This window comes from Bubalus bubalis, chromosome 10 (genome assembly GCF_019923935.1).
Source record: "Bubalus bubalis isolate 160015118507 breed Murrah chromosome 10, NDDB_SH_1, whole genome shotgun sequence".
NCBI classification, from domain to species: Eukaryota; Metazoa; Chordata; class Mammalia; order Artiodactyla; family Bovidae; genus Bubalus; species Bubalus bubalis.
In genome coordinates this window covers 58,988,330-59,000,337 of record NC_059166.1, presented here as the reverse complement: position 1 = coordinate 59,000,337, position 12,008 = coordinate 58,988,330, and the positions used below count along the sequence as shown (strand labels likewise).

Sequence of the window (12,008 nt, the reverse complement as noted above, 5' to 3'; positions counted from 1 at the left end):
TTATCTCTTTAAACTGTTGGCTTTTCTGGTTTTGCAGCACCCTGATTCTCCTTTAACTTTCCTAGCTGTGTGTATCATTTGGTAATAAGCAAATTCTCAGTATTGACCTGTGATCATAAACTTCTCCATTCTTGGTGTATGTCCCTGTATCTTTAATATCTTGAACATGAGATATTACCTTGTCTCCTATATTATCTTCATTCATGACTCTTGCCAGTGTCTCACCTGCAGAACATTCTAGTATTTATTTCCAAGCTCTTAGTAGTTATATCCCTATTAACCTTAAATTCATAATTTATAAGATCTCATTTGTTATCTTCACCAATACCTTCTAGGAATTGGGGTAGATAGTGGTGGGGCAGGGGATTCCCCCTCTAAGCTATTTCTGATGTAAATTTCTGTCCTTAGAGTCCTTCTCTTAAAGGAGTAATGTCTTTCAGATTTTCTTTATTGTTCTTTCCTACCATGACCAGGACCATATCACTCAATTACTAGCATTTCAGCTGCTATGTAGATGGCCTCCATTTATCTTGGTACTACTCTCATTTTAATTACTGCATTTACCATGCTATTTCTCTGACCAGGTACCTTCAGTGGCCATTGTGTCTTGACTCAAAGGATCCATAATTATGTCCTTGATTTACTTACAAAAACTTATTTCCTTCAATGTATATAGGGTTATGCTGGCACCTTCACTGCATCTTCCAGGGGATGTGGTTTCTTTTGTGCCTTTTTTCTTGTCTCCCTTAGCCTGGTGTGCTTTCTTTCCTCCTGCTTGAGCAGATCCTACCCACCTATAAGTCCTGGTTCAGACCAGGATCCATGAAGCCTTTGTACTCCACTCATCTGCACAGTCTCAAAATTCTTGGTGCACTGTGATCTGTACATTACTGTTTAGAACTTGGTATCATTATATGTGTTGTATTGTTTCAGTGTTAGTCTCATCTCTTTATACTGAAGTTTCTAGCAGTGAAATTTTTACAGCTCTTATGTTACCTGGAGTATCCGCACATTCTAGGTACTTGGTAATACTTTCAGATTAATAAAATTACAAATCACTTACAGTTTGCATATCTGGCAAATGAACGAAAGGTAGGGATTATCTTAACTGTTCACAAGATCTTATTTTTCAGTTTTTAGGGTAGAGGAAGGAAAGAAAAACAGTTTAACAAATTCCATTTTAGTTGCTGCATATGTTCGAAGGATAGAAGTTAGAATTAGGTGTAAAGATTGTTTTCATGGAAAATTAAATGGAATATGCAACATAATTTTTCTGGATATGGAAATTCATTTTTACAAACCTTTTGGGGTTTAAAAGAAATTGAGTGTTCAATTGTGTGTCTGATATTAAATTCTTCTTATTTATCAAGTCTTCTCTGTAGATAATGCAGGGAATTAAAAGAAATACACTATCTAGGTAGCAAAGTATTTCAACTTAGATTGGCCTTTTTGTGAATAGTAAATAAAATGTCGGAACATTATTTAGAACTAATTATAAATGTATAAGAATGATTATTTGTAGAAAGGACATTTAGAATGCTAGTTAAGTAAATCTGATAGTTAAGTGACTGCAATCCTGCTAACATATTTCACTGTTATTTGTTGGGGTAGCCATTTAAAGATCGCTGTGAATGGTTCTATGAACATTTGCATTCAGGACAGCCAGATTCAGACATGGTGCACAGGCCAGTGAATGAAAATGATATCCTGCTGGTTCATAGAGGTATGTTTAGAAATGATGTGTGTATAAGACACAAAATCCTAGTTTTTGTAAATTTTAGTATGTAAAATTAACCACTGCTACATATTTAGATTCTATTTTTAGGAGTAGCTGTGAAGTTGTGTCAAAAGCAAATTGTGCAAAGCTAAAGCAAGGAATTGCTGTACGGTTCCATGGAGAAGAAGGCATGGTGGGTATACAAATAAGTGTTGTTAAGATCACTGTCTATAAAAGATTGAAAAGCCTTTGCATAAAGTTTAATATTTAATTGATAATGGAAGAAATTTAATGTTATTATAATTTAGAAAAAATTTCACCATTATATTTCTATTGATACTTAATCTTATTTTCTTGAACTCAGGGTCAAGGTGTTGTCCGTGAATGGTTTGATATTCTGTCTAATGAGATAGTCAATCCTGATTATGCATTGTTTACCCAGTCAGCTGATGGTAAGTTGTACAGTTGAGATGACTTTTTCTGTGATTTGTCACATTTTCAGACTGCACTACTTCAGTGCCTTTTATCCTTTGATTTCTACAGTAGCCTGTGAGCTAGGGTGACTGTTCCCTTTTCATAGATGAGGAAATTGAAATTCAGAGTTTTTGTCTATGGTAGCCATTCACAAGTGGTAGGATCATGAATAGAACCTGACTCAGCGTAGCATTCTTTCCTCTATAAGCAGTTGGTTCTTAAATGCTTATCTCAAGTACTGTTGCTGGCCTCAAGGAAGTTTTCATCAGTTATTTGTAAAATAAAGCTAAATTTATTCAATTTAATGCTTGCCCTTTAGTCTACTTTTCTTGAATTAAAATTTCCTTTTATAAAATGGTACTAGTAGATGAACTTTTAAAAAATATAAGTCCTTGTTTGGAAAAATTAAAATTTGCTAACCCTATATGAGTTTCCAACTCTTGGAAGTTTTTTGATCATTAAAAGCAAGTCTAGAAGTCATGGTATTAAATCTTAACTTATAGTATGTTTAAATTATTATAGTAACTTTGTTTTCAGTCCTTTTAAAAGATTGACGTGGTAACTAAAAAGCTTTTATTTAATCATGTAATACAGATAAAAGACTCTTCCTTATTAAATGTTGTTTGCTGCCTACAGACTTACAATTTGATATTGTAGGCTAAAGGGCTTCCCTGGTGGCTCAGACGGTATAGAAATCTGCCTGCATTGTGGGAGACCTGGGTTCGATTCCTGGGTGGGGAAGATCCCCTGGAGAAGGGAATGGCAACCCACTCCAGTATTCTTGCCTGAGGGATTTCATGGACAGAGGAAACTGCTGAACTGCATCTATGGATTCCTAAGAGTTGGACACAACTAAGTGACTAACACACATACATTGTAGACTAAATGGAAGTGGTTACCACCTCATGTGTATAAGATATACCTGAGAGTTTTCTAACTTAAGAAGACTTACATCCAAGTGAAGGTGGGATTTCAGTTTTTAAATGCTTTGTACAGTTGCTTTTGTTTTCTGAAAAATTTTTTTTCTCAGTGTTTAAATTTTTCTGTAAGAAGAGAGTGTCTCATTAATTATAGTTTCTGATTTCATTCAACCAAGCCACCAGAAATCTCCACTGAATAAGGATGACTATAAGAGAAGCAAGTGGGGCTGGGCTTCATGATGCTAGGCAAATGCAGGAATTCACCTGTTTGATGGGCTCCTCAAATACACTTGGTCTATTTGAAATTATTTAGGAATGTGGGACTTGCTGCTTTAATTCTGTAACCTTTTGATTATTTTTCTCTGAGATAAATTGGCATCTTTGTGATTTTTATGACAAATTTGATGAAGCCCTGGTTTAGCTATTTAGACCTAATCTCTGAAGCAGGATTTAGCATTCAGTTCAGTTCAGTCGCTCAGTTGTGTCCAACTCTTTGCGACCCCATGAATCCCAGCACGCCAGGCCTCTGTGTCCATCACCAACTCCCGGAGTTCACTCAAACTCACGTCCATCGAGTCGGTGATGTCATCCAGTCATCTCATCCTCTGTCGTTCCCTTCTCCTCCTGCCCCCAGTCCCTCCCAGCATCATCATCTTTTCCAATGAGTCAACTCTTTGCATGAGGTGGCCAAAGTATTGGAGTTTCAGCTTCAGCATCAGTCCTTCCAATGAACACCCAGGACTGATCTCTCTTAGGATAGACTGGTTGGACCTCCTTGCAGTCCAAGGGACTCTCAAGAGTCTTCTCCAACACCACACTTCAAAAGCATCAATTCTTTGGCACTCAGCTTTCTTCACAGTCCAACTCTCACATCCATACATGACCACTGGAAAAACCATAGCCTTGACTAGATGGACCTTTTTTGGCAAAGTAATATCTCTGCTTTTTAATATTAAGACATTGTATTTTAGATTTATGTCTTTTCTTTATAGTCCCTTATTCTGAGCTGTCTCTTTAGTTTCATATCTGAGAAATATATTTGGTGTGAAATCATTAGATTTCACAACAGATGTACTTACTCATTCCTGCTGGCTCAGTTGCTAAAGAATCCGCCTGTAATGCAGAAGACAGCCTGCAGTGCAGAATATCTGGGTTTGATCCCTGGGTCAGGAAGATCGCCTGGAGAAGGAATGGCACCCTACTCCAGTATTCTTGCCTGGGAAATTTCAGGGACAGAGGAGCCTGGCAGGCTACAGTCCATGGGGTTGCAAGAGTTAGACACAGCTTAGATATTAAACCATCACCACCACTTACTCTACAGATTTATAGCAGATAATATGTTGAAGCATATAGACCATAAAGTTTGTGACTCGTCCTTTTCATAAGCCATATAAGTTTTCTCTTTGGGGTTATATTATTAATAAATTAAAAAGTAGATGAAAACATTTTCTTGTTCTAGAAAGTTACATTTAGGATTCCCAAATATGGGAGATGCTTGGGTAGACCTAATGTATACAGTAATTTCTTTAAAACGTGCTTTCTAATTAAATTAAGATGCTTATTATAGAGCAGTAGTCATGGAGGGGAGGGACCAGTGCCTTTGGTGTGTTCTACTGAATGTCAGTCCTTGTGCTGTCCTTTTTGCTGTGATCTTGGGCTTATAAATACAATATTTCTGCAGCTCAATTCCCTTATTTGAAAATGGCGAGTACCTGTGGTTTGTAATATAGAGGGAAATCAGCTGATGTCTAAAAATGCTTAGTCCAATGCCTGGCACATAGAAATCAGAAATAAATATTAGGGGGCTATTATTACCCTTCTGTGAAAATGATATTTTCTTTTTGAATAGGTTTTTTCTGAGATGATGAAATGTCACAGCTTACGGATTTGAACTTAAAGCATGACATAAACTTTATATTCTGTCTTAATTCATTTTCAAGTTAAAAACGTATGCATTTCCTGAAGACTTTTCCCCTTATTTCCTTTTTGTTCTTTTGATTTCTCTATATCTATTCTTTTTGATAATTCACATTTCCCGGTAAGTACTTAAAGAAGTTATGTACAGACTTATGAGGGGAAATAGGTAAAATTGTGATTATTCTCAGAATGTTGTTATTTTTGAAATTATATTTTTTTGTCTTTGAAGTGTTTCTTCATCTCACAAAACTTTGCTTTGACTTTTAATACCCAGTCTTACATTGTGACTGGGAATGATTCTCAAAAGATACTTTACAGGGGCCCTTTTAAGTCATTCAGCTGTAAGTATCCATATATGTACCTTACATTTAAGTAAACTTACTGGTTATGGTGATTTAGTCCAGTGCCAGCACTGATAAAGACCAGCGAAGCACAAAGAGTTTATGGATGCTCCTGTTGAATAGTTTCTTGTGTATCTGTCATGTCATCCAGCAAGTGAGACAGAGACTGCCCTTGTCTTGGTCGCTTTCATGTCTTTAGTTCCCAGCACTGTGCAGGGGTTAGAGGTGATGCTCATCGATGGGTATTGAATAAATTTGGCCAACAAACAAAATATGCTCAATAACCAAACATTTTACTTTCCAATACTTTGCTTTTCCTTTACTTATTTTTTGATGTTATTTCATTAGATTTATCAGTTCTTCTTTCTTTTTGCCCAAGTTGCCTAGAAGAGAAATATATAGGATGATCTTAATAAATATTTGTTGAGTGAATGAGAGAATTTGTAATTTGAGGTAGTGATCACATGAAAAGATAAGAAAAGAGAATTGAAATCTTGCTGTTCAGGTTTTTCCATTGCACTGTTTTTTTTTGAGACTGTTTCATTGTGGTAAAATATACATAACATAAAATTTACCTTTTTAACCATTTAGAAGTGTATACTTCACTGGCCTTAAGTATATTCATCACTATCTGTTTCCAGGTTTTTTTTCCCCCACATAAATGGAATTGCACTCCATTGCACTAGAGTTTGGCAGTAGTAACTATTACTGATACTGTTTTAACTTTTATACCTCAGTGGTACCTATTCAAACTTGTTTATTTGTTATGATGAAAACAGTTGTACATTTAGAAATTTTAGTTATTCTCTTACAGTGCTCTATTCTCTGAGGAACAAAATGAGGTGAATACCTGCTACACTGGGCACGTATAGATGAATGAGACAATGTCTGCCCTAATTCACAGCCTAAATAGTTATTTCCACATTGCTTGGGAAAATGTGAACATGTGTGCACGTGTGTTTGTTTATGTGTTTCTAGGATCTCTCTGACACATCTTCCAGCTACCTTCAGTGAAAAGTATTCTAAAATTTTCTCTCTGCACAGGCTTCCTTTAATAAGTATATGAAAATTAATGATTATCTTTAGTATTTTCAATTCCACTGTTAAATATCCCACACAGAACCTTCTTACAGAAGTTTATGCACAATGTAACCTTAGCTTTGCTGAAGTTGTCTGTGAACTAATAATTTACCTGCATTGAAATGATCTCTCTTATACATAATCTTAAAAATAAATTATTTTATCTTGATTTTAATAGGAACAACTTTTCAACCCAATAGCAACTCCTCTGTAAATCCTGATCACTTGAATTATTTCCGGTTTGCTGGACAGATCTTGGGATTAGCTCTGAACCATAGGCAACTGGTGAACATTTACTTCACGAGATCATTCTATAAGCACATTCTTGGTATGGCTCTATTGTTATTTCCATAGACATAAATTTAAAGTGTTTTTTAATAGTCAGGGAAAGCTAAGTAAGCCGTAGCAGTTGAGTGAATAATTTTTATTTTGATTGGAGATTTATTTGATTAATGTTATTTTGCTCTGCTATTTTGCTGTCTGCATATGTAAGGCATTTGAGGGTCTGAGAGAGAGGAAAAAATAATCTACATTTTTGATAAAAATTTTTTCCCATTTTAGTGTATATATGTTTATGCTAAAAATGCGTTTTAATATGAATATACTTAAGAGAATTGGCACTTTTAAAAGTTTATAATAATTTCCTGAAGAGCCGTTTCAAAGAAAGGCTAATTGTAGAAATGTGGCAGTAACATAAGCTTAAATTTACAGACTTCCAAATTTAGGAATTAGCGTTCATTTAAATCATGCTCTGAATTGGATTGTAATATTTTGCAGTTTTACAGAGTATCTGTAGAGGGCAGTGTTTCACCATTAAACAGATAAGGAAAGGCAGAAACATTTAGAATATAACTGCTGTACGTTTGCATTTTTAGGTATTCCTGTGAATTACCAAGATGTGGCATCCATTGATCCAGAATATGCCAAAAACTTGCAATGGATTTTAGATAATGATATTAGTGATTTGGGTCTAGAATTAACTTTTTCTGTTGAAACTGATGTGTTTGGAGCAATGGAAGAGGTGCCCTTGAAACCCGGGGGTGGAAGTATTCTTGTAACACAAAATAACAAAGTAAGTATTCAAATTTTTACCTTAGCCATTGTTTGCAACTTAGCCCTGATATTTTGCTAATTGCTCTAAAGTCTTGGCACTAGCTAGAAAAACTTTTACTGTTAGAGTTTTGTAACATTTATAGCAGATAAAATATTTAAACTGAGTAAACCATCAAATAAACTTCAAATTGTAAAGGATCATTTCCATGCTGTGTTAGATATCCTGAGGCAGTTTCTTTTTTTTTTTTTTTTTTTTTAATTTTATTTTATTTTTAAACTTTACATAACTGTATTAGATTTGCCAAATATCAAAATGAATCCACCACAGGTATACATGTGTTCCCCATCCTGAACCCTCCTCCCTCCTCCCTCCCCATTCCATCCCTCTGGGTCGTCCCAGTGCACCAGCCCCAAGCATGCAGTATCGTGCATCGAACCTGGACTGGCAACTCATTTCATACATGATATTTTACATGTTTCAATGCCATTCTCCCAAATCTTCCCACCCTCTCCCTCTCCCACAGAGTCCATAAGACTGTTCTATACATCAGTGTCTCTTTTGCTGTCTCGTACACAGGGTTATTGTTACCATCTTTCTAAATTCCATATATATGCGTTAGTATACTGTATTGGTGTTTTTCTTTCTGGCTTACTTCACTCTGTATAATAGGCTCCAGTTTCATCCACCTCATTAGAACTGATTCAAATGTATTCTTTTTAATGGCTGAATAATACTCCATTGTGTATATGTACCACAGCTTTCTTATCCATTCATCTGCTGATGGACATCTAGGTTGCTTCCATGTCCTGGCTATTATAAACAGTGCTGCGATGAACATTGGGGTACTCGTGTCTCTTTCCCTTCTGATTTTCTCAGTGTGTATGCCCAGCAGTGGGATTGCTGGATCATAAGGCATGTCTATTTCCAGTTTTTTAAGGAATCTCCACACTGTTCTCCATAGTGGCTGTACTAGTTTGCATTCCCACCAACAGTGTAAGAGGGTTCCCTTTTCTCCACACCCTCTCCAGCATTTATTACTTGTAGACTTTTGGATCGCAGCCATTCTGACTGGTGTGAAATGGTACCTCATAGTGGTTTTGATTTGCATTTCTCTGATAATGAGTGATGTTGAGCATCTTTTCATGTGTTTGTTAGCCATCTGGATGTCTTCTTTGGAGAAATGTCTATTTAGTTCTTTGGCCCATTTTTTGATTGGGTCATTTATTTTTCTGGAGTTGAGCTGTAGGAGTTGCTTGTATATTCTCGAGATTAGTTGTTTGTCAGTTGCTTCATTTGCTATTATCTTCTCCCATTCTGAAGGCTGTCTTTTCACCTTGCTAATAGTTTCCTTTGATGTGCAGAAGCTTTTAAGGTTAATTAGGTCCCATTTGTTTATTTTTGCTTTTATTTCCAATATTCTGGGAGGTGGGTCATAGAGGATCCTGCTGTGATGTATGTCAGAGAGTGTTTTGCCTATGTTCTCCTCTAGGAGTTTTATAGTTTCTGGTCTTACGTTTAGATCTTTAATCCATTTTGAGTTTATTTTTGTGTATGGTGTTAGAAAGTATTCTAGTTTCATTCTTTTACAAGTGGTTGACCAGAGTTCCCAGCACCACTTGTTAAAGAGATTGTCTTTAATCCATTGTATATTCTTGCCTGAGGCAGTTTCTTAAGCAGCCTAGAGCACAGTTCAGTTGATTGTGTAAGTTGGGCATGTGCATATCAAACATTCGATTAGAAATACAAACTCAAATCAATATCATATTTGCACTAAATCACTGTTTCATCTTTTAAAAGTAAAATATTGAGTTCTAACACAGAGAAAAAATTCCAGTGTTTAAACTTTGTACACACTTTTGGGATCCACTATATTCTGTTAGACCTGTGAATTTGATTTTTTTTTAACTTTATAACTTGATTATTTTTGTTTATTATTATATCTCCTGTTTGTATATATATTTTTAAAAACTTGGTGCATGTTTTAAATTACACTGTTAAAAGTTATATTACTTTAATATATAATATGGGCTTCCCTTGTGGCTCAACTGGTAAAGAATCCGCCTGCAATGTGGAAAGCCTGGGTTCAGTCTCTGAGTTGGGAAGACCCCCTGGAGAAGGGAAAGGCTACTTACTCCAATATTCTGGCCTGGAGAATTCCATGGACTGTATAGTCCATGGGATCACAAAGAGTCAGACACGACTGAGTGACTTTCACTTCTTTTTTTCAATATATGTTTTATGTTTTGATAAATTAGGAAATTGAGAGTCAGAAAATCTGATTTTGGAATTCCAGTTTGGTTACTTAGCAGCAGCAGCAGCACTTACCAGCAGCAACTTATGGTAAAACAGAACTAAAACCTTTTTCCTTTCCTTTCATTGGATTTTAGTTCCAAGACTGCTTCAGGATCAGCTAACTATAAAAGTAATAATCATTGAATCATTTTGTAGACTAAAGACTTAATGTAATTTTTGTTTGTTTGTTTTTTTAAAGGCCAAAAGACTTGGCCATATTTTAACCTCTTTGAGCTTCAGTTTTCTGTTCTGTATAACTGGAATAATAACACCTTCCATGCAGAATTGGTACCAGCATTTTGTAAACTGAAAAACACAACTCAAACATTAGTTGTTATTGAATAGTTTTCTATAAAAATAGATTATTGGGTTTCACATATCTATAGGAATGAAGACCTAAGTTAAGCTATGTAATTTTACTTTTTGAAACTTAGATACTATACATATTAAAAAAAATACATGAAATTTAGTTTTGGAAAATAAAATTAGGAGCTGAGTTTTTGCACATTTATACTTACTAATTTGGTCTACCCTCTCAATTTACACATGAAGACTCTGAAGTCTGAAGAGTTAATGGTAAAGCTGGAGCCAAAACCCAGGTCTCCTAGTTTCAAGTCTAATGTTCTTCATCCTGTTAGCAAAATTAATCACATTGAGGAAGATTTTTAATATATTTTTAATATAATGAATATGTTTAGCTCTAGAAGATTAAAATGCTTTTAAAATAGCAAAATTAGATTGATGAATTTGTCAGTGAATGGAAGTATTTTAAAAAATCTAATTATTAGATTGTCTGTCTCATAGTACTTTCCAAGTGGCACTAGTGCTAAAGAACCCCCATGCCAGTGCAGGTGAAATAAGAGATGTAGGTTTGATCCCTGAGTTGGGGAGATAACCCTGGAGGAGGGCATGGCAACCCACTCCAGTGTTCTTGCCTGGAAAAAGCCCATGGACAGAGGAACCTGGTGGGCTGCAGTCCATTGGGTTGCAAAGAGTCAGACATGACTGAAGCAACTCAGCACACACACACTAATAGTGCATTTATTATTTTATTTTACACTGGATACTTCCTCTCAGTTAGGGGTATAAAGTCATGGAATAGAATCTTCATTATGACCAAGAGATTGCTTTTCATGAGAGACCCTCATACATGACTCCTGTCTGTGAATATACTGTTTGGTAGGTGGATCTGTCATTCCTCTCAGATACATTTTATATGAGGAAGTATAAAGGCTTATTAGCAGTTGCATTGGTAAGTAGCTATATTTATACTCGTATCTCCTAACAGCGTCCCTCCCACTTTGATGTGATTTTTGTTTAGATTTTAAAAATATGTTTTTTTATTAATTCTTTTGCCTTTGTATCTTTCTGTTGAAATATAGAACAAAGGAACATTTTTAATAATAACAAATACAAATACACTTATATTAAGTTTATACTCTTGATCATGGTCTAGCCTGACGCTAGAATAATCCTGTAACATTAAAAAGCTTGGAAGTTTTGTTTCTAAGTTTAACGCTATACTATTGACATTGTTTTGTTAATGACAGGCTAACTGCTTTTTTGTTTTTAATTGGAGAATAATTGGTTTACAATGTTGTATTGGTTTCTGCCATACAACAGGGTGAATCAGTCATAACTACATGTATATCCCCTTCCTCTTGAGCCTTCCTCTCACCCTGCCCACCCCTGTAGGTCATCACAGAATGCCAGGCTGGGCTCCCTGTCTTATATAGCAGCTTCCCACTAGCTGTCTGATTTACATGTGGTGGTGTATATATGTCAGTGTTACTTTCTCATGATGAGCTTCTGTAACAGAGGATCTCAATCACTAATATGTTAGTTCTCAGCTTTTGTATTTCTAATATAAACAATTGCCACAATAAATTGAGCCTTTTCATTTTCTAATATTACCAGTAAGCAATAAGCAAGCTGATTTTTTAAATTAAAAATCTTTGGAAATATCTTAAATTGATCACTTGATTTAGAATTCAGTTTACAAATAAAATTTTCAAATTGTCTTCTTTAGACATGTTATTTTTAACATATACTTCTGTCATGAATTTTTGTTATTCTAGGGCCAGCCTTTTACTTATTTATAGATGAAAAGTTATAATTGTCACGTTTGGAGTCAACTTCAGAATTTGTAAGCATATTGAATCTTAAATGACTTGCCAAGCTTGTTAGTAAGAAAAAAGTCTATGTAAGCTGAT

At 35.3% G+C, this 12,008-nt stretch overlaps 1 protein-coding gene across 5 annotated transcripts in view; it reads left to right on the top strand.

Moving 5' to 3' along the window:
* HACE1 (HECT domain and ankyrin repeat containing E3 ubiquitin protein ligase 1) overlaps nt 1-12,008 on the top strand; it is a 126,580-nt gene that overhangs the window by 81,499 nt on the left and 33,073 nt on the right. For all 5 annotated transcript variants that reach the window (XM_025294649.3, XM_045161959.1, XM_025294650.2 and 2 more), the window contains 5 exons: nt 1,612-1,723; nt 1,813-1,910; nt 2,082-2,169; nt 6,628-6,777; nt 7,325-7,521. In XM_025294649.3, the coding sequence (XP_025150434.1) occupies nt 1,612-1,723; nt 1,813-1,910; nt 2,082-2,169; nt 6,628-6,777; nt 7,325-7,521 (645 nt within the window). The remainder of the gene's footprint in view (nt 1-1,611; nt 1,724-1,812; nt 1,911-2,081; nt 2,170-6,627; nt 6,778-7,324; nt 7,522-12,008) is intronic.